General features: G+C 33.1%; 1 protein-coding gene across 1 annotated transcript; it reads left to right on the top strand.

Moving 5' to 3' along the window:
- Window positions 1-15,722: 15,722 nt before the first annotated feature.
- LOC134719660 (uncharacterized) lies at window positions 15,723-18,495 on the top strand. Its single transcript, XM_063582635.1, has 4 exons — window positions 15,723-16,097; window positions 16,463-16,672; window positions 16,871-16,975; window positions 17,676-18,495. The coding sequence occupies exons 1-4, from the start codon at window positions 16,038-16,040 to the stop codon at window positions 18,069-18,071; spliced, it is 771 nt and encodes a 256-aa protein (XP_063438705.1). The 5' UTR covers window positions 15,723-16,037; the 3' UTR covers window positions 18,072-18,495.
- Window positions 18,496-24,283: the final 5,788 nt, after the last annotated feature.

The raw sequence follows: 24,283 nt of genomic DNA on the forward strand, positions 1-24,283 counted from the left end.
GTTTATATGGTTACATATTATTAAAACGGTATAAATCATGTTCATCGCATTGAATTGTCTTTAGATGGGAGTCTAACATATTTACAGTATTTCGTATAATCTTACATTGAAGTGGAATCCACAGAACTATCGCAATTAACATGTTCTTTCTGGAAGACTGCCTTCAAATTGTCATCCTAAACTGTGTATGTCTGATTATTGTAAATTATTGCGAAAATTAAGACAGGGTTACAAATAAAAATCCCATTTTGAAATTTTCATATGAATTAAAAAGGATTTAACCAAATATCACAACATTTCAGTTCGTATTACAATATAAAATGACAAAATCGCAATAATAAATGCACGGAATAGTTACTGAACTTGCAGGAGTTTGCATGTTGTACAGTTGTGATTGTCAACATATAAAGAACTTTATACACGTGTATCAATTTTGCTTGCAATGATTGCAAATTGACATTTTAACCTCTTTGTCACATTTGTAACAAAATATTGTTATTCTGACTAGATTAAAATTTGAAATGTATGTCACTATGAATAAAGGCAACAGTGGTATACCGATGTTCAAAACTCATAAATCGATAGAAAAAAACAAATCCGTGTCACAAACCAAAACCGAGGGAAACGCATTAAATATAAGAGGAGAATGACGACACATCATTTTAAAAAATGTAACACACACAGAAACGAACTAAGCTTTAGACAAAATCCGATGAGAATAACAAATAGAACATCAAAACTAAATACATAAATTTAAGATAGAAAAGTACCGTGACACGTCTTATAATAATGTGAAATCACACTCAAATATGTGAGGTAACAAACGACACAAAAAAAACATAACGTTAAAATGTAACACACACAGAAACGAACTATGTGAGAGCTTCGTAAATGTTGTACATGTAAGTAATGAAATCAATGACTAAATGATGTGTAACACATTCAATTGTAAAAGATGTTCGTGCTGTTTCGATTTTCGATACACATTACAGAAATATCAAATGTCAGGATATTTAGTGAATCGCTATTGTAATCAATTCCAAGTCATTACTATCAGTTTGGCATTTTATCTTTTATCTTGTGTATATATTACCACCAACTCATGTACGTCGTTTGTCTACCTACGAAAGCTTTTGATAAATTGTTATTTTTTCTCTTAGTTATGGCTTTCTAATTTTTTACATCTGAGCTGCATAGTTTTGTGTGGACGTAGCGCGCGTCTGGCTTATACAAATATTTTTTAACCTGTTACCTTTTGACGGCTATTATTCGTTTGTTTCTCTGTCCTATATTTTCTCCAAAATATCTGTTTATTTATTGTAACTCTGTCGTATAGTGTTGTCATTGTAGTGTTATATAAATTTACACTGCCATTAAAGCGGGAGGTTTGGCATGTCACAAAACCAGATTCAACCACCAATCTGTTCATAAAATGCCCTGTACCAAGTCGTTTCTTTGTGTGTTGTATTTCGGTGTTGTGTCTCTGTTGTGTCGTAGTTCTTTTATATTTGATACGTTTCACTCATTTGTAGTTTGTAACCCGGATTTGTTTTTTCTCCATTGATTGATGAATTTTGAACAACAGTATACTACTAATTAGTATCCAGGACACGATTGTAACCAAAAGATGAATGTACTCATCGTTTGTGACACCTGACAGCACAATATGTCCGTGTAACCTATTTACGTAATGCTTATCGAAACCTTAAAAACATTTAAAAAAAAGCTATGATACCTTTTCAGGGGCTGCATGCAAGGATAGACCAAATACTGCAAGGGATTGTGATGACGTACAGTCCCAGGGTTATACATGTAGTGGTGTGTATACAATCTCACTACGGCCAGGAAGTTCACTTCCTGTTTGGTGTGATCTCCAAACAGCCGGTGGTCGCTGGACTGTAAGTTAGTCGTTGTAACAATCAAATAATATTTATACTGTTTTAAATATGTCCTAAACGTGGTTACCAAACCACTGGTCATACTGTTTTAAACATGTCCTCCACGTGGCTACCAATCCACTGATTATACCGTTTTAAACATGTTCTCCACGTGGCTACCAATCCACTGATCATACCGTTTTAAACATGTCCTCCAAGTGGCTACCTATCCACAGATTATACCGTTTTAAACATGTTCTCCACGTGGCTACCAATCCACTGATCATACCGTTTTAAACATGTCCTCCAAGTGGCAACCTTTCCACGGATTATACCGTTTTAAACATGTTCTCCACGTGGCTACCAATCCACTGATCATACTGTTTTAAACATGTCCTCCACGTTTATACCAATCCACTGATCATACTATTTTAAACATGTCCTCCACGTGGCTACCAATCCACTGATCATTCCGGTTTAAACATGTCCCCCACGTGGCTACCAATTCAATGGTCATACTGGTTTAAACATGTCCTCCACGTTGCTACCAATCCACTGATCGTACTGTTTTAAAAACTACAGATTTTCTTATCCCAGGCATAGATACCTTAACCGTATTTGGCACAACTTTTTTTGGAATTTGGATACTCAATGGTCTTCAACTTAGTTCTTGTTAGGCTTTATAAATATTTTGATATAAGCGTCACTGATAAGTCTTATGTAGACGAAACACGCGTCTGGCGTACTAAATTATAATCATCGTACCTTTGAGAACTATTTTATTATCAAAGTTTATAGATTACTCAACAAGTTGCAACCTGACAACATACATGTTATAAAAAGTACTGTATATGCTTTTGGTTTGCATTGTTCTCTTTTATATTTGTTTTGAAGATATTCCAGCACAGAAGAGACGGATCTGTAAATTTTGATATGAATTGGTCAAGTTATAAAGATGGTTTTGGAAATCCTTACACTGAAGTTTGGCTAGGTCTGTTAATTTGTTTATGTTTATTATGACTTAATCATTATTCTGACACTAATCCAAGTTATAAATATTTCAATAAACTGTATTTTTATATATAGATAGGTATAACAAGATACTGTGTATGTGCCACTGAAACAACTATCAGTCCCAATTAGTAAAAATTAACCTATAGAGTTTAAATTACGGTTTTCAATACTTCACAACTTAACATTGGCAATCATACCATATCTTCTTTTTTATATCAGGTTCCACACGTAGGACCATTTCAAACACATGTTGTTTTCTAAAATTATCCCTAGCATTGCAACACATCTATCGCAGAGTTCAGTTTAAAGTGTACAGTGATAACTTGTTTACATCAAAATCTCTAAGACGGATGGTTAAAACGATACAACAAATTGATGTTTATGAAAAAATGAAAGAGAAACATTTACTTTCAAAAAGACAAATACAAAACTTGAAACAGTGAAACACATGGCTACTTAATGCATCGCTCGTAACACCTTTGTTTTATCTGGTGAGTGTTTCCGGTAAAAATATATTATTGAGTTATGTTTACAAACTGTAGCACGTGTGTTGTCCATGATTAAAAACCAGACAACAACTATTCACCATTGACCGACAGTCAAGAACACATACATCTACAAGTTTTCGTTAAACCATTAACAAATATATACATCTTAATAGTTTATAAAAAGAACAACACATACGTATATAAATTGATGTTTGCTACTACCAACGCAGGTGACTCCACCTTTTTTTCTACACTACAGTTTGTTGATATATTGTAGTTTAAAGCATTATCGTAATTATCTTATTTAGGAAATGACAATTTATACACGCTAACTTCGTCTCGTAAAACTGAGCTGTTAATTTTAATGGAGGCGTGGGATGGAGTGTGGAAATATGCCAGTTATTCTGAGTTCTATATCAATTCTGAGTTTGATAAATACCGTTTAAGAGTTTCGGGTTTCAATGGAACAGCAGGTATATTTACAACCGTTATTATTGTAATACCTTTTTTATATTACAAACAATTCTATTGTGTTACACCTTATCAAGTGACATGGAATAAATCAGTTAATTTTCATTTAATTGCAAGAAAGGACGAATAACCCTTTAACTTTACAGCAGCGGTGAACAACCCTATTGACCGGCAAATAACCTTTTGAGTTTCTAAATTTGCATTCGAGTTATCTTTAATAAAAAATGACGTCACAGAAGAAATTGAATAAAATGACAGCGTTAATGTTACACTAGAAGATGATGAAATAAGGCTTTGAATATGAATTATAGAATAGAGTGCCATCAGCCGGTGTAATTTCTTATGAACAGTCCTTTTCAGGACCATCAATATCGACTTCGAAACATTTTGTATTTTCAAACGTCAGTTTGTATTGGTTATATACAGAATATAGTAAGTGTTCAAAAAACCCTTTCACTGTTAGGTATACTAAAACAATTTAGGCTCCTCAGAATCGATAAATATCTAATATTGTCAACCCTTAAAAGTTCTTTTACTTCGGGTTGCCTTTATTTACAATCTGGAATTTTTATTGATATACACATGATAAATCAACACATTACTGAATAATTGATATTAACGCTATTTAGTATCCCATTAGATTTTCTATGATGACTATTTTTTTAATACACAAATTCTTGCAATGTATCTGAAATTAATCAAGTAATATCCCCAAGAATGAAAAAATCTAAGATTTATGCGCAACTTTTATGTCAGTATTGTTTGTTACACTTTTGAAATATATGATAATAGACATGACATGAACTTGTTTTAATTATTTCAGGTGATAGTCTGGTGTACATGATGACATCGCCACAAGGAGGCCATCAGTTCAGTACTCGTGATCGCGATAATGATGCATGGGCTGGTAGTTGTAATCCTTTTCATCACAGAGGCGGATTCTGGTTTAATGGGTGTGGAGCATCAGACCTAAACGGGCTTTATTATAGTTCAGCTGTAGATTTGGCCGCATCATGTAACTGGTACACGTTTTCAAATAATCGACAGTCACTTAAGACAATTTTTATGATGGTCAGAAAAGTATGAATATAGTTCTGTTTTATTTTTCTTCATTCGGTCTGGGTATGTTATCTGTCGCCCTGCAGGCAAATTGTCAGAGTTGTCAGAGTCCAAATTACCAAAACGTTTTGAGGAAAGCCAGAATAATTGAAGACAATTAATGTGATGTCAAAAGTGCGACTTTTTTATTGACTATTATCAAATACAATGGTTTGATGCTGTTGCATGTTTACTATCAGACAATTCTCAAAAGGTCAAATTACATATATTCTTAAACTCATTAGCGTGTATTATTCGTTCTTATGTTATACTCTTAATCCACTGTCCCAGGTAAGGGGAGGTTTGGGATCCCGCTAACATGTTTAACTCCGCCACATTTTGTATGTATGTACCTGTCCAAAGTCAGGAGCCTGTTATTCAGTGGATGTCGTTTGTTTATGTGTTGCATATTTGTTTTTGTATAAATTAGGCCGTTATTTTGTTTTCGTTTGAATCGTTTTACATTGTCATTTCGAGGCATTTTATAGCTGACTATGCGGAATGGGCTTTGATCATTGAAGGCTGTACAGAGTCCCATAGTTAATAATTTATGTGTAATTTTGGTCTCTTGTGGAGAGTTGTCTTATTTGCAGTCATCGTCCTGAATATGAATGAAATATTTGCCACTGGACGTTAAGCAACCAACAATCAATCAATCATATTTGCAGTCATACCACATCTTCTTTTTTTATATTTATCTTAAATTGTGAACAGTTATATTTAGAAAATGGCATTTTAGTAAAAAGGATGCATGTGTGTTCTCAAATAAAACTGGCAGTACCTTTAAGTTGCCAAAATGCTATACGTTTTTTTTTTTTTAATTTATATAGTTCCATTTGATTTTTTTAAAGACATGACAGAGTTTAAATCTGATTTCATGCTAGTTAACCGTTAGCTTACCATGAATACTGTAAGGATGTTTGTTGTACTTTTTCCAATAAAAATTAAAGAAATATATAGGTTTCTCCATTACTGCTATTACTAATAGATTCCATAGACTCGGTTATCAAATTTGTCGACATGTCACTTATAATCTCACATCTCAAACATCATGACATGCATGTCTCTCCTACTTTATAGAAATTAGGGTGAACGTCGCCGTCGGATTAGAAAGACACGGATAATAGGGCTGATTATCGGACATGCCTTTGAATCGGCTCACGTAAAACCAAACATGAATATTCTCTTTTGAATTGTTTTACATTGTCATTTTGGGGCCTTTTATAGCTGACTATGCAGTATGAGCTTGATTCATTGTTGAAGGCCGTACGATGACCTCTAACTGTTAATTTTGAGTCATTTTGATCTCTTGTTGAGGGTTGTCTCATTGGAACCACATATTCGGATTTATACGCCCGTCTTTGAAACGGGACGTATGATAGTATACCGTTTTCCGTCCGTCGTCCACACTTCGGACAATAAGTCAAAAACACTTTCACCAATTTCCATGAAACTTAAGTGAATTGTGTATATCTATTGACGTAAGCTCCCTTTCGTTTTTTTTAATTTCAGATTTTAAGTTTTGGATTTATGGGGCTTTATTCATAAAAAGGGGGGATTTCAACACTCCGGACAATAACTCAAAACGCCTTTCACCAATGTCCATGAAACTTTGGTGAATTGTTTATATCTATTGATGTGAGCTCCCTTTCAATTTTTATAAATTTCAGATTTTACGCATACGTGTTATGAATTTTTATGCTTAAAAAAGGGGGTATTTTCCAATTTTGGGACAATAACTAAACAGTAAACACTTTTACAAAATGTTGTGTGTTTAAAAAGAGCAACGGGCGTATCATGCGCTAAAGCGCAGCCCTTTATTATATGATATTATCGAACGCTGAAACACTTTTGACTTACCATGACAAAAATGAAACGAAAAGAAGAAACTTTTCTCTTTAATCAAATCTTAAACAATAGTGTATGTAGCTTTTATTTCTGCCAAACATAACTCCGTTCGAGTATTTGCAAATACACATTGTCGGGATAGTTGAATCAACGGAACTGTCAGTCTTACAAATCACTGTATTGTTTAACTAATCAAAAATGAAATCGGAATTTGAAGGTAACACCCATTTAGATCCTAGATGGTCTTTGTAAAAAAAACAATATGTTCTGATATGATGTTAACGGAAAGTTTAAGGGCAAAGGAGAATACACATTATATTTTCAATAAAGGAATAAAAAATACGTGTATCAAAATGAAAACATATTATAGAAAAAAGCTACTAGAATCGAAGTAAAATGATACATTGGACATATTTTTCAATAAATCATACATATTATATTATATAATCAAAAATTGGTCGAGTGCAAATCATTTTATAATATTTCGCATTAAACATGTTTAAAACAAAAGCGCAGTAAAAGTTCAAAAACCAAGCAAAATTATTTGAATTCATTGTTGAATCACTTCAGTTATCGCTATTTCTTTAGTTGACAATGTTGTGTGTTGTGTTGTTAATTTGTCTTTTGTCGTTTGTCAGGTAATTTTGTTATGACATTGAAAATTTCTTTTTGACTATTGATGGAATTGAGAATAGAAAAAGAATGTGTCAAATAAACAACAACCAACAAATTGGTAATATAAGACAAACAATGGTCAGAGGCACCTAACCAAACAATGTCAGATCCTATTTATGAGTCTTTAATCCAGTGTTGTTACGTTTTAATGTATATCATTTACGCGAAGATGTGGCACGATTGAAAATGGAACAAATAGAAACAGGAAACCAAAATGACACAAACATTAATAACTATAGGTCAAAGTTTGAACTTCAACAATGAATAAAGCTCTTACCGCATGGTAAGCTATAAAAATCCCCGAAATGACTATGTTAAATAATTCAAACGTGACTATCAACAAAAGACCAAATGACACAGAAATAACAACCATTGACTACATCCTATTTGTATTTCGTTCCTTGTTTGTTTACATACATCAAGCTATTAGTTCTTGTTTGAATTGTTTTATGTTTGTCATTTCGGGTCCTTTCATAGCTGGCTATGCGGTTTAGGTTTTGTTTATTGTTGAAGACCATACGTTGATCCATATTTCTTTACTTGTATGTCATTTGGTCTTTATTTGAGAGCTTTTTAATAGGCAATTGTAACAAGTCTTCATTTTTTTGTATTTGCCGATTTTCCCCACATGTTCAAGAACTCGAGTGGTTAAGTCAAGGAGACCAGATGCATGGAATAAGCCTAAAATACAGTGATAAAAAGAAATCATATTTTATTAACATCAAGATTCACTTTTACTATGTGACAGGAACATTTTTTCTTTATCAAACGAGAGAAGGGAGGTCCTAATTTGAATTTCAAACCCTACAGATCCATGGAAACAAACGAAAAACGATGAGACTGTCATTAAAGTGAGAGGGTTAGCGCTATAGAACCAGGTTTAATCCTGCATTTTCTACAATTTGAAAATGTCTGTACCAAGTCAGGAATGTGACAGTTTTTGTCCATTCGTTTTGTTATTTGATTTTGCCATGTGATTATGGGCTTTCCAAATTGATTTTCCTCTTAAGTTCAGTATTTTTGTGATTATATTTTGTATACACAAAACCGAATTTAAAATAAAAGATATCAAAATGATTGCACACAAAGCAGGGATGCTATCATGTGTTCTGGAAAAGTAGGTTGTTCGTATTCTACATATGGCAACAGTTATGTTTTATTTGTCTTATGCATAATAATAAAGAAAATTATAACAGCTATAATACCTAGAAATGTTGCGTTATGTAGAGTCTGCTATTCGAGTATCTAAAGTGAATAAATACATTCATTATAGAAACCAGGATAAAAATTTAATATTTACGCCAGCCACGCGTTTTGTCTACAAAAGACTAATCGTTGACGATCGAATAAAAAATGTCATACAGGCCAACTAAAGTACGAAATTGAAGAGCATTGAGAACCAAAAATTCCTAAACGTTTTGCCAAAGACAGCATAGGTTATCTATTCCTGAGGTAGAAAAGCCCTAGAATTTTCAAAATTCAAAACAGTAAATTTATAATACTGAACATACCAATGATAACTCAAGTCAACACAGAAGTGCCGACTAGACCTTCGGATCCTATATTCTGTAGGGCGCGTCATTAATAGCTTTGTCGACATAGGTGATTGTAATTTGATCGCAAACATTAAGGTTTAAACTGTGGAGTACGTTTATCTAAAGACTCCAATACAATGGGCATACGAATCAATGTCTTTAGTTGAATTATTTTAATATGTATTTTTAACATGATATTTTTTCAATTTTGATTTCGGGAATTGACGACTATCCAGTATGGATTTTACTCCTTGTTAAAGCGCATATGGATCCTATAATTGTAAATTTTTGTGTCAGTTGGTCTCTTTAGGAGAGTGGTCTCATTGGCAACTATATCCTATCTTCTATTTATATGGAATACTTTCGAAGTTTATAGTACGTTGCAAGGGTAAAAGGGGCACAAGTGTAATATCACTTAACACCCAAAGCCCCTTGAGTGTGGGTTCATAATTATAACCCCCCTTCGAAGTGGGATCATAAATATGAGGAGGTTATAAAATAATTTGTTTCTTTTTACATAGAAGAGAGATTTTTTAAATATTTTGAGGTGTAAATGTAAGCACTTTATACATGTTCACTTTTAAACACTCTAATAATACACTGATGCAATGCGAACCTCCTCACCCTATTTTGAATAACTGTCACTCCTTATAGATTTACACTTCAAAACATCAGATACTTAAACAGATGTTCTTACAAACAAAAAGAGATAACTCTGTCTAGTTGCAATGTCAAAAAAGTAAAATCACAAAAACAAAAATCGATACGGAAAGTCCATAATCACATGGCAAAATCAAATAACAAAACGCATCAAAAACGAATGGACAAGAACTGTTATATTCCTAGTTGGGACAGGCATTTTCAAATGCAGAAAATGGTTGATAAAACCTGGTTTTATAGCGCTAACCCTCTCACTTTAATGACAGTCTAATCAAATTCCGTTATATTAACATTGATGCGTTAAATAAACAAACGTAATTTCAAAAGAAAGGAGGAGTATTAGTAAATTTTTAAAGAATCCAACTTATCTAGCAAATGATGCACGCTTCATTGTTTATGAATGAATATCGTATCAATTGGGAGATATATACCCCGTATGCAGGTGCTGCTGGAATGTTGCTACTTAGAAATGGAAAGTTCACAATTGGAAAGCTGAAATCATCTCTTTTGTCGTAAAGTTTTGTCTTCAACCGACCATCATTGTCAATTTCTAGATGTAAGTCAAGATATGAAGCCGACCTAACTGTATCTGTAGTATCCTTTATCTCCAATTCGATAGATGCGATCCACATAGTCACCAAATTTTGAATTTGTTTAGTGAAAGAACGTCATCTATATAGCGGAAAGTAGAGTTAAAGGATATTGCTAACTTCTTATCTTTCTTCCTAAGAAGTTCCGTTGTAACAATTTTTTCCTTGGCTAAAAGTTGCCGTCAAATCCACAGTTAACCAGGCGTAACTAAGGAGGAACAACCATTTTGAAATAATTGAATCAACAAATGTTCGAATACTACTATATAATCGAAAATAAAACAACACCTACCTCGAGTTCGCCGTTTTAATGTTATTTTATCCGAACTTGAAGCGTACAGGTAACGTAATAACCTCTAGTTTGTAAGTTAATAAAATAATACGATTCAAGGTTACATTTTGACGGTGTAAAATTGTTAATATTATTTTAACGAACTATTTTCAATGGATATTATTGTTTACCTTCTAAAAAAACCAGTAAAAAACGTGGTTCAATCTTATCAATATTCGAGGGGAAAAAAACATGTGTGAAAATATGTGGTAAAATAATGTAACAAAAAACAGTTGTTTCTACTTGAATATTTGAAATTAATAACAATCAAATTAAAAACACTTTAAAGTATGTTCTGTACATTTAAATTGTCTGAAATTATAAAAAAAGATTAATGTTTTCATGACGTTTTTTATTTAATTGCATTTTACAAATGAGTTTGAAAAAAAAAAACACAGATGTAAATTGATATTTTAAATCTGAATATATTTACATTACATTTCACCTAAAAAATCATAAGTTAGGTGTGGAGGTCCACCTCCTCATGATGGTTTTGTGAGGTGTTCTGAGGAAGACCTTCTCCTGGCCACCTTTTGCCTCCTCTTATGACAAGAATGGTTATGACAGTGATTGTTACCCCAGCCACGATAAGAAAAACTCAATAGTTTTTGTGTTAAAAATTAAAAAAACTGTGAGTAGGAGAAAGTGGATGAATGAACAACTATAACCCCTATATAAGTCTATGGAGCTATATGGAATGTATGGAATTAATCCTCAAACCTAAAATTATCATCAATAAAACAATTAATGTCATCAATCAATCATTATAACTACGTGGTGTTTCCTTTTGGTATTTCCTTATGAACATTCACCTTATATTATTAACCAATGATTGTAAAAATTGATTTCATCATCAATCAATCGTCATAACCGTGTGCCACTAAAAAATAAAAATAAATTAAAAATCAAATCAAATAAATTGTTTGTGATTTTGTATAATTTCAAGTAAGTGAAATTGATTTTGAAATAAAATCACAACTGCAAAATTACAAGACATATAAAAAAATTCTACGGAAAATTGTATATTCATATTATGCTAAAGAAGTTCTAGATATATGTAGGAAAATATATAAATCAAGATGTATTGGATGTCAATACAATCACCTGAGTCAACACTATCATGACTGTTTATCAACTTCAACATATCATATATTTCTATATCATTTCGAAGAGGCCGTAAAAGAAGTTAATTATGAAAGTATACCAGAAATATTTTACAACTGTTTAAAGTCAAAAGGCATTCCTCTGCTTTTTGTTGAAAAGTTCAGTAATTCATTTGACTGGAATTGGTGGAAGCAAAATGGCGACCTGAGAGATAGATTTGTAGATAAGATTCGAAAAACAGCACATACAATATCTGTTGTTGATTTTTGAATTATGACGACTGTAGAAAATATCATCAAGGGAATATATGACAATGCATCTGAACCTTCAGCTTTTTCAGGAGCTCAGAAAATCTATTTAGCATTGAAACAGAATGGGAGGGATAAGGTTGGAATTCATAAAATTCGAAAATGGTTGCAGACTCAGGATTATTATAGCTTAATGAAACCCGTTCGAAGACATTTTAAAAGAGCCAAAGTTGTTGTGTCTGGTCGTAATGAACAACTCGATATATACTGACCGACTTTAGAAACGCAACACTAGATTATTTTTGTGTTATTTTTGAATGATTGTGTCCAAGTCAAAAGCGATGACTGCATGTTACAAACGGCAAAATAATTGTCAGAAAGGTCAACAAATTCTGTCTGACAAGTTTTGGGTTCTGTTTTACACCTTCTGGTATTGCATTTGTTCAACCCATTAATTGGTTTTGGCAATTATGCTGTTTGAACTTGAGGGCTTTTAAGGTTTTCTTTCAGTCAATTATGTGGAAATTCAGTAGATGTAAAACATTTATGGCATGAAACTGTACTCAAATGCAGTCAGCAATTGGATAAGCAGTTGACGTTGTGGCCGTAAACATGTCTGGCAAATGACGTTGCGTAATCAAATTCTGTTGACGTTTCATCGTCACTAAACGTTTATCTGTTAATTGATGGTCAGCAACAAATTATGTCTACTTGTATCGTTGTCGGAAGGATAGTGAGACGAGTTTCTGAAGTCATACAGTATGGTTGCAGCACGTTAATTTTTTAAAGTTTGCAGTATTCTTAAGGGGTAATTCAGTTATTTGTTTCTCAGTCTTGGTAAGATGGAGATGCAACATTTTTAAACTGGTTTAAGTGAGGCAAAGGATTGAAAGAACTGTTTCACAAAGCAAAACAACCTTTTATGGGTCCAAAATTTCGCTTTAAGAAATTCGAGCGACTTCAAAAATTCGGTTTGTTCAATAACCACAGATTTGTCAGATTTTGATTTTTTGTACGGAGAAAGAAGTATGATAAGCATGCAAAATAGTTGAAAGAAAATCAAACAAGATTTGGAAAAAAAAAAATCAACAAAATGAGTGTTACGTTTTTAAAGCCGTTCAGTATAAATTTGGCTGATATGCAGTCACTGTCGAAGAGAAACGACAATATTAAATATTTACTTGTAGCTATAGATGTTTTTAGTAGGTATGCATGGGTTAGGCCTCTCAAAGATAAGACTTCTAAGGAAGTGACAAAAGCCTTGCTTGAGATTTTGAAGCATGTTAAACCGAAGAAAATTCGTTCCGATGGAGGTGCTGAATTCCAAAATAAATTGATCAAAATTGTCTTCAGCGACAACCAAATTTACCATCACACAAGCTTGAACGAAGTGAAAGCTAATTATGTAGAACGATTCAACAAAACATTAAAAACAATGATTTATAGATACATGGCAAAGTATAGAAGTGATAGATACATTGACATCCTACAAGACTTGGTGAAATCTTATAATAAGACACCGCATAGATCCTTCGGTAATATTGCACCTAATGATGTAAATAAGAAGAATGAAGCAGCCTATGGGCCTATATGTATTTGAAACCCAACATTCAAAAGAATAAGAAAGTAAATGGAAGTAAAAGAAAATGAAAAAAAAATAATTAAACAACTATATAAATACAAAATAGGTCAGATAGTACGCATTTCTCATCAACGTGGCCCCTTTACCAGGGTGTACAATGAACAGCTCTGTCTTATGTTGAGGTAAACACCATCCTTGTCAGTCGGTTTTCCATTAATGAATTGCTTACGGTAAACATTCTCCAAGTATGAGCACCCCGTTGCAAAATAGTCTCCAAATTGGAAAAAAAGGTTTAAAGTAATCGCATAACGTAGAGTTGAATCGAGGAACAGTTATTAATCTGATTGCATCTGTTGTTGTATTTCTCATGGTCTCAGTTTTGTAGATGTTACTAGCAATCGCTAGGGTGGCGACGGAGAGAGAGAACGAGACTATCAAGCTGATAAACTTCACTCTGCTCAAACAGGAACTCCTGTATAAGGACACCTGACTAGATCTATTAGTATAATTACCAATTGTAATAGGAATGGTGGTTCCATCTAGTTCTATAGAGTTTTGTCTTGATGTCATTGTCGTTAAAAAAAAAGCAGCCTTTCCTTTTACACCGATATAAAACTTTTAAATTTGAAGAAAAATGTTGTTTTCTTTTTTTCATCAGAAAATGCACGTGGATCAGTATGTAAAAATAAACTGATACAGTTACTGAATTAATATATATATGCTCTCATTTAAATTTTAAGCTCCCAACAACTAGTATCAATCAGACAAGTCCATCTCAACCAAATTAGAGTCGAGTCATGATCCCAACAACTAGTATCAAACAGACCAGTCCATTTCACACAAATCAGAGACGAGTCATTTATGAAATTTGTACTGAAGTGGTGAAAAAGGTAAGATATTTAGTGGAAATAAACCGAATGCTAAATTATCCACCATTTTCTACACAAGGAAATGCCTGTACCCAGTCAAGAATATGACAGTTGTTTTCCATATTTGATTTTGAATTTTCCTTGGAGTTCAGTATTTTTGTTATTTTACTTTTTTTTTTGTAACATTGAAATTTTGTTTTTTCCTTTTTGCATTTAAAATTATTGTTCGTTATGCGTGAATATACACACTTGTTCATTAAAGCAATAAACTATTTCTCTCACTTTTTCAGAGTACATCATGGACGGATTTGGATAATAACATTAAAGGCATCCTTACATCTTTGTTAGGTAAGTTTGAAATTCATTGAATTTAAATTTTGCAAATTGTCAATAAAATAAAAAAAAAAAAAAAGAGACGAGACGAGACGAGTCTGATAAACCAATTTAAACAACTGATTCAAAAATACCAAACCAACAATCAAGAGCAGCTAGGCAATATTCCCCAATCGGGAGACAGTCTCCAGATCTGGAGATGTCTCCAAATTGGGAGACATGGAATTATGTTATTTGTCTCCTGATTGGGAGATTGTCACCCAATCAGGAGACCTAATATGAGGTATATAATATAAACCTGCGTTGGCGCAAAAAAGTACAAATCGGCGGCTATTTTAAATTGCATATTTGGAGACAAGAAGAAAAAAGGTGAGTAGTTTACCGTTGTTTAAAAAAGGTGCACCGTAGAATTTTTAAGTTATTCCTTCCCAAAGACACAAAAAAGGTAATTTTATACATTATTTTCTGTATCTTGTTACCTCTGCAATTATGTCTACATGTTTTTTCAATAGGAGACTTCAGTTTCTGTTCTCATTCATCGTCGGCCATTGTGTGGTATGTAATTTGAAAACCAATTCCGGATTGCTGTAAAATACGGCATGTGAGGGTGTAAACGGAAGCACTCTGAGAATGAATTGTAAAGCATTAAAAAATAAAATTTAACCTCAATATTTTTAATATCCATCCTGTATTAAATGTGATTAGTTATCCAACAGGTGCAGCATATATAACTGCAAATCAGAGGGTAAAAAGCTCAGAGTGGGGCCTGGATGTCCATTTTCATTTTATAAGTTTTTATATTCATAAACTTATTTCCAATTGCTCTATTTCTTTGAACTTCTTATAAGTCACATAACAATTACATCAATGATCATTTGAATATATGTTTTAGATTATTCCTTGTACTGAAACAATCACCACATGAAACAATAAAACAACTATATTCAGTAAAATACTGCAATTATCGGGTCCTTTTATAGCTGACTATGCGGTATGGGCTTTGCTCATTGTTGAAGGATGTATGGTGACCTATAAGTGTTAATGTTTGTGTCAGTTTGGTCTTTTGTGGATAGTTGTCTAATTGGCAATCATACCACATCTTCTTCCTTATATTCACATACCAGGTTTAATAGCAGAAAAAATAAAAACTCTACACTTCCTTACATATTTAAAACATTTTCTTACCTGAATTATTTTTTTCTGACTAGAAACCTAAAACAAATCTAATCAGTATATCATATACTATTATACTATACTGTTGAAGTCTTTGTAAAAAAAACATTGATTAATTATTGTATACTTTTTTTCCTAGAGATGGACTTTGTAGATTCTTCATCACCCCCAGCACCAGACACTAAACATGGATATGCTTTGGTATGTAAAAAAATTAATGTACAATTTATACTAAAATGTCTTCATTTTCTTTCATAATTGGCTTCCTCAGTTTCACATTCACAATGTGTTGTGAGACATGGGTTTTCCTCATTGTTGAAGGTAAAAAAGCAATAACTCATGCAAAATAAGATATTTTAATAAAAGCAAAGTACAATCCATATCTACTTTTTCAAATAGAGGAACTTATAAAAGTATCCTATGACCAAAATTTAGGAGTGACTATAGAGGTACTAGAACTATTCCAAAGTTGATTTGGTTTTTTTTATTTTAATATTTATATATTATCTTTTATCTGTATAGCTTATATATATATATATATAAATAAATGAATGTTTTTTTTAAAGGAATTTCCATTTTTGGGAGTCTGGGCAGAGGAGGAAGTGTCCACATTTGGACATATGTCTGAGAGGGTGGAAATAATTGATGAGATTGATGATGACAATGAGGATGATGCTGCTGATGATGATGATGATGATGATGATAATGATAAAGACAATATGGTAACTGACTTGTCCCCAACATACAGCATCAGAACTACACAAAGAAAGAAGAAGGTAAAAATCTTCACTATACAATATCAAATTAATTGTAATGATTGTTAAACACAACATGATATTGAATATCGTTGTGAACATTTTTATGTTTTTCTAAATAATTTGCATTTCTTTTTTATTTTATTTTTTTTATGTATTAAATACAAAAATGTATATATTATCAGTTACAGATATTTACAGGTCAAATTTGTTTTGTAGGTGATTAAGAATCATCATAAGGGACCAATACCAGAAGGGTACATTACATCAGCAAGAAAAAGACAAAAAACTTACAGCAAAAGAGTAAAGTCTCTATTCACACAGGTATTATTTTCATTTTTTTAGACAAATCTTGTCTTAGTATTTAGAGAAATAAAATGTTATAACAGCATGAAGTTTTATGTTGTTTTCCATTTTTTAATAATACATATGTAATAAGGGTCTTATAATATGGAAATCAACACTCATCATCAATTACAGCTTGACCTAAATGTTCAGTTTTCAAAAAGACTATAGTAAAATGAGATGAAGGCATCCTTTGTCTTTGTCTTTATGGTTTTATTAAAAACCTCCTCCAATAACTTTGCCTCATTTTCTGGCATTTCCTCTAAGATCATGAAAATTTGCCGCTGTATTTCCTTTTTTGTCATATTTTCAATTTTGTAATTTTCTTCCATTTCATCAGATGTTACATATATGACACTCTTACTTATGTAATCGTCATTTCCATCCAGGAATGATTGCATATACTTATCTTTCAGTCCTTCAGCAATTGCGTTGAAGTTTGCTAGGTCAGGGTTTAAACTGATTTGACCATCAACACTTCGGTGCTCTTTATTTTCCGTAACATGCATTAAATATTGATTTGCCCTCAACAATGCCCTGACAGGGATCACCTCTTCGTATCTTAAATACTTGCTCTGTTCTCTTTCAGTTTGAGTCTGGTCTTGGTTTTTAGGTTTCCCATCCACCATGTCTATTAAATTCTTCTTGACCTAAATTGAGTTAAAATTATATTTTGTAGGGTTACAGACTTCACTCCATGTGTGGAGCAAGAATTAAAATAGAAATTACAAATGAACAAGGAAAGACCAGGTCTATGTGCATGCCACCTTTTATGACTAGATCTGTCATGCAGCAGGCAGGTGAAAGTGCTATCAATGTACAAGAAATAACTGAGCCATTAGCACCAGTGGAGGGGACTCCCAAAAAGAGACCAATGTTAATCAAACAAAGCAGTAACACTAAAACAATAAAAAATCTGCCTGGGAAAAAAAAGGGCAAGGAAAATGCTCTTTCCCCAAACATGAAAAGAGTAAGGAACAAATGTAGTATTTGTAAAATTATATTCGACAGTGCTGCAGACAAGGCTTTCCAAAAAAAAAAATGGGAGAAAGCAAGCTGTATGGATAGGGTGTGATGTTGACGAATGTCACTTTTGGGCACATGCTAAGTGTGTGAAATTAGATGTGCCAACTCTGAAGAGGGTAAGAACAATTAAGTTTGTTTGCCCAGAACACAAGGAACCTTCTAGTGATGAGTAAATCAAAACCCTAATTTGTCTGCAGCACTGTCCTACACAAAGATTATATTTTTATGTTTTTTTTTTAATTGTACACATATTTACAGACTCATTATTTTAGTATTATATTTTATGATGTTATTTATTTACCTTATGTTTACATTTAAAGAATTTTATTATAGATAAATTATATTTATATTTATATATTAATTAAAGTTAACCTACTGTATTATAATAAATGAATTATTTAATTTTAAGACCATAACAGTTTCAATATTTGTTTTATTTTTGCAATTTCACTATGAAATGAATAAGTACCGCATCATCCATCATAGAAGCTTTTTTTGAAAGATTAGTTAAAATTTGGGCATCCATGTCAGAAAAAACGTTAACAATTATTTTGATTGGAAAATTATGTTTCAGTTTAATGGAAGTTATGTATCTGGCGTATAAAATTATAATCCTGGTACTTTTGATAACTATTTACACCACTGGGTCGATGCCACTGCTGGTGGACGTTTCGTCCCCGAGGGTATCACCAGCCCAGTAGTCAACACTTCGGTGTTGACATGAATATCAATTATATGGTCATTTTTATAAATTTTCTGTTTACAAAACTTTGAATTATTCGAAAAACTAAGGATTTTCTTACCCCAGGAGTAGATTACCTCAGCCGTATTTGGCACAACTTTTTGGAATTTTGGGTCCTCAATGCTCTTCAACTTTGTATTTGTTTGGCTTTTTAAATATTTTGATCTGAGCGTCACTGATGAGTCTTATGTAGACGAAACGCGCGTCTGGCGTATAAAATTATAATCCTGGTACTTTTGATAACTATTTACACCACTGGGTCGATGCCACTGCTGGTGGACGTTTCGTCCCCGAGGGTATCACCAGCCCAGTAGTCAACACTTCGGTGTTGACATGAATATCAATTATATGGTCATTTTTATAAATTTTCTGTTTACAAAACTTTGAATTATTCGAAAAACTAAGGATTTTCTTACCCCAGGAGTAGATTACCTCAGCCGTATTTGGCACAACTTTTTGGAATTTTGGGTCCTCAATGCTCTTCAACTTTGTATTTGTTTGGCTTTTTAAATATTTTGATCTGAGCGTCACTGATGAGTCTTATGTAGACGAAACGCGCGTCTGGCGTATAAAATTATAATCCTGGTACTTTTGATAACTATTTACACCACTGGGTCGATGCCACTGCTGGTGGACGTTTCGTCCCCGAGGGTATCACCAGCCCAGTAGTCAACACTTCGGTGTTGACATGAATATCAATTATATGGTCATTTTTATAAATTTTCTGTTTACAAAACTTTGAATTATTCGAAAAACTAAGGATTTTCTTACCCCAGGAGTAGATTACCTCAGCCGTATTTGGCACAACTTTTTGGAATTTTGGGTCCTCAATGCTCTTCAACTTTGTATTTGTTTGGCTTTTTAAATATTTTGATCTGAGCGTCACTGATGAGTCTTATGTAGACGAAACGCGCGTCTGGCGTATAAAATTATAATCCTGGTACTTTTGATAACTATGTACTGTAATCTTCATTATATGCATTTGTTTTATTGTTGAATAGTTATAATTGGAATATTATTATTATTAAATACAACCAAATTGTATTGTCTCATAATGAAATGTTGTGAAACCACAATTTTTTATTCAGAATCTTGGTGTGGAAATAAATAATAATAATGAAAAATCTTATTTTTTTAAAGAACATGCATTACTTTTGTATTGTACTTTATTCGTTTTCACTTGATTATAGTTATGTTACCTCGTTCATTCTATCCAAGTTTCGGAAGACCTTTAGCCACTCTTTCTCCGATGGAACACCAATTTGTTTTATCCATGCTTTAGCATCCTTGTTAATTTCCTCTAAACATGCGTCACCTCCCTGATAATGTCCAACATGTCCTATTCTGCTTAAAGTAAATGAGGATTGCAGGATTTGCATTACTTCTTCAGGCATCATACTTTCTATATATTTATTGACAGCTAGGATTCGCTGGTATCGGGGGTGATTGCGTGCATAAAGTAGAAGAGAAAGTTTGTTTCTACCTGCAATAATGGCATCTGGGTTTCCTTTTCTGCAGCCAGTTCGAAACAGCATTATTGCATGTAAGAACGTAAATACCATTTGTTGCATATAGCAATAATTAGAATTTTCAACGGTATCTGACCATACCCAATAATTCTGTACTGAAATGTCAAGTCCTGCCTCTTTGCAGTGTCTAACAAATGGGACAAGCAATTCGTCTGCAACTGCAATGTACATTATTTCCAAAATTGACCAAGTTTTATGATGATCCCCACATCTCTTAGCATAATCTAATGCTTTAGGAGAAACAAAGCCAAGTTTCATACATATATCTTTAAGAATAATCTCCCAGTTTATTTCAAAAAAAGCTTTACAAGCATTCATTTCAATATGTAGGAGACCTGGCATGGGCAATACCCAGCCAAATTCATGAGTGCTCACACTATCATGTAACATACTACATCTATGTTCTAGAAATGTGATTGATTGATTGATTGTTGGTTGCTTTACGCCGCATTAGCACAAAAAGGCTATATCGCGGCGAGAGCTAATTCGAATATTTTTACAATTTAAAGCATATTTCTAAAATAAGACAAAAGGTCCTTCAATATACTAAAATTCTTGACTAAAGCAAATTGAGTATATACAAATAAAAATCAACAGTAAAATAACGTGATAAAAATTAAAATCGATTTAAATATAATAACAATTTTATATTCTATAATAAATTCCAATTTCTTTTAAAAAAGCAACAATATTTGTAAATGGAACATTATTAAATAAATCATACATATTATTGACATTGAAATGCTTCTTACGAATATCAGCAAAGTCAATACAATTAATTAAAACATGTTTAATAGTATACTTGCAGTTGCAAGGAACACATTGTGGTTCATCTTCATTTTTTAAAAGATACTCGTGTGTTATTCTAGTATGACCAATACGGCATCTAGTAATAACACACTGATCTTTTCTGCACATAATATTATTAAAAGGTTTGCCTAAATTAGGTTTAATTTCATGCAATTTATTATCATCTTTTTTACTCCATTTATTTTTCAATATTTTAAAAACATATTCCCTAATATTAGATTTAAAATCAGTATATGGTATATCACAGTTCGATAGAGGGTCACCCAGGGCATTCTTTGCCTCAAGGTCTACAGCTGTGTTTCCAAGGATTCCAACATGACTCGGAACCCATAGAAATATTATTTTTTTCAGAAGAATTTTTAAATTCCTCATTACATATAAAATTTTCAGGATTGTTGGGTTTTTAATTTTAGTATTTCGTATAGCTTGTAAACATGAAAGTGAATCCGAACATATAATAAATTTGGATTTATCTGAAGAAGCAATAAATTTTAAAGCCAAAATTATTGCTTCTGCTTCAGCAGTAAAGATGGATGCATCAGATGGCAAACGGAGGGTTGCAGCTCTGTCCCTGAAGACAGCAGCAGAAGCAACTCTATCACCATCTTTTGATCCATCAGTATAGACAGTTGAAAAATCTAGATAATCGGCTTTAATTTCAGCATAGTGTTGCTGAATTAAAAGAGGATTTGTTTTATTTTTATTGTGTTCACGGAGATCAAATATCATTTTTGGTTTGGGAAGTTCCCATGGAGGACATTTGCAAGTTTGAACTTGAGCAACAGATTTTAAATCAAAAGAAGCTAAATGTGGTTTTAAACGTAAACCTAACGGAGGATTTTTATTTTCATGTTTTGCAAAAATATCTTCATAAATAGGATTAAAAACACAGCTGTAGGCAGGATTATCTGAATGGGCTTTTAGTTTGACAGCATATTGTAGTCCAAGCTTCAAACGTCTGTCAGTGAGTGAGTGCTCATCAGCCTCTACATACAGACTCTCAACTGGTGAGGTTTTAAATGCGCCAAGACAGAGACGCAAACCTTGGTGATGCACAGCATCGAGAATCTGTATGTAGGACTTCCTTGCAGAGCCATACACTATAGAGCCATAATCTAGTTTCGATCTAACAAGAGATCTATATAAATTAAGTAAAATGTTGCGATCAGCACCCCAGTCAGTGCTGCCGACAACTTTTAAAATATCTAAAGCTTTTAAACATCTCGCTTTTAACATTTTGATATGGGGTAGAAAGGTTAACTTTTTATCGAAAAGTAAACCAAGAAATTTGGTTTCATCAACCATTTTAATTGGGTTGCCGTACAAAGTTAGTTCTGGATCAAGATGCAATTTTCTTTTGTTACAAAAATGCATCCCGACCGTTTTTGACGTGGAAAATTTAAAACCATTTTCCGAGGCCCATTTTTCAATTCTTCCAAGACATAGTTGTAATTGTCTTTCTATGTTATTCATATTTTTGCCTCTGTAACATATTAAAAAATCATCAACGTACAATGAACCTTCAATATTACTTTTTAAAACTTCAACAAGGCTGTTAATTTTAAGACTAAATAATGTTACAGATAAAATACTGCCCTGAGGGACACCCATCTCTTGATCATACAGATCAGACATGGTCGAATTAACTCTAACATTAAATTGTCTGTTAGAGAGAAAATTAGAAATAAAATTAGGCATATTGCCTTTCAACCCCATATCAAATAAATCTTTTAAAATACCATATTTCCATGCAGTATCATAGGCCTTCTCAAGGTCGAAAAAGACCGACACCACAAACTCATTTTTCGCAAAACCATTACGGACAAATGATTCGAATCGAACAAGATGATCAAGAGTACTGCGACCCTGTCGGAATCCACACTGGATATTGGCTAATAGCCCATTGGATTCCAGGAACCAAACAAGTCGATCATTGACCATCCGTTCGAGTGTTTTACAGACACAACTGGTAAGAGCAATTGGTCGATAATTAATAGGATCCGTATGATCTTTACTTGGTTTTGGAATAGGCACGACGGTTGCAAGCTTCCAGATTGATGGTAAATCACTAGATTCCCAGATGTTATTCATGAGCTGCAAGAGAGCTTCTAGCGAGGAATCTGGCAAGTGTTTTAAGAGTTGGTAGTGAATATTATCAGGCCCACAAGCTGTATCATGGGCTTTTGACAGAGATGTTTTAAGTTCTTCAAGAGAAAATAGTTTATTATAATTTTCACCATTTTTTGATTTAAAGTTTAATTTAATTTTTTCTTTTTGTTTTTTAACTTTTTTAAAGTCTTCCCTGTAGTTGTTACAAGAAGAAGACTTTGCAAAAGTTTCACCAAGTTTGTTGGCAATATCCTTTTCAGATGTTAATAAAGTATTGCCGTCTTTCAAATGTTTTACAGTGGCTTTAGAATTTTTACCTTTTATTTTATTTACCATATTCCAAACTTTTGTCATCGGAGTGCGAGATGTAATCCCCGAGACAAATTTTTTCCAGGATGTTCGTCGGGCTTGCCTACAAGTCCGCCGTGCCTTAGCGCGAAAAATACGGAAATTACTCAAGTTTTCCGTCGTTGGTTGTTGATTGAACCGTCTTTCAGATTTTTTACGGTCACCTATGGCTTGATCACATGCGTCATCAAACCACGGTTTACTGGGATGTTTTGGATTTGCCGAGGTCTTAGGAATAGTTCTGTCAGCAATTGACGTTAGAACTGTATTAAAAGTTAAAATTGGATCTTGCACAGTCTCAAACATCTTTGACTGAAGTTCCGCTCGACAGAGATTCTCAAACAGGGACCAGTCCGCCTTGTCAAGTTTCCAACGTGGTACTCTCTGTTGGGCAGAATTAAAAAGATGTTCAAGTACTATTGGAAAATTATCACTTCCGCATAGATCATCATGAACACGCCATGAATAATCCAGAAGCAAAGAGGGATCGCATATAGTGATATCAATAGAAGAATAAGACCCGTTTCCAGGATGAAGATACGTATTAGATCCATCATTAAAAAAGCATAATCCTTCTTGAGAGACAAAGTCCTCAATGATCTTACCTTTGGCATTATGAGTCTTGCTACCCCATAATGGATTGTGGGCATTGAAGTCGCCCATAAGTATAAATGGTGAGGGTAATTGATCAGTGAGGTTTTTGAGTTTTGCTTTATCGATAAT

The sequence above is a fragment of the Mytilus trossulus genome, chromosome 5 (assembly GCF_036588685.1).
Source record: "Mytilus trossulus isolate FHL-02 chromosome 5, PNRI_Mtr1.1.1.hap1, whole genome shotgun sequence".
Taxonomy (NCBI): Eukaryota; Metazoa; Mollusca; class Bivalvia; order Mytilida; family Mytilidae; genus Mytilus; species Mytilus trossulus.

Coding starts and splice junctions, on each gene's coding strand:
- LOC134719660 (XM_063582635.1), top strand. CDS start 16,038: ATGGACTTTGTAGATTCTTCATCACCCCCAGCACCAGACACTAAACAT. Junction 16,098..16,462: donor CTAAACATGGATATGCTTTG/GTATGTAAAAAA, acceptor TTTTTTTTAAAG/GAATTTCCATTTTTGGGAGT. Junction 16,976..17,675: donor TAAAGTCTCTATTCACACAG/GTATTATTTTCA, acceptor TATATTTTGTAG/GGTTACAGACTTCACTCCAT.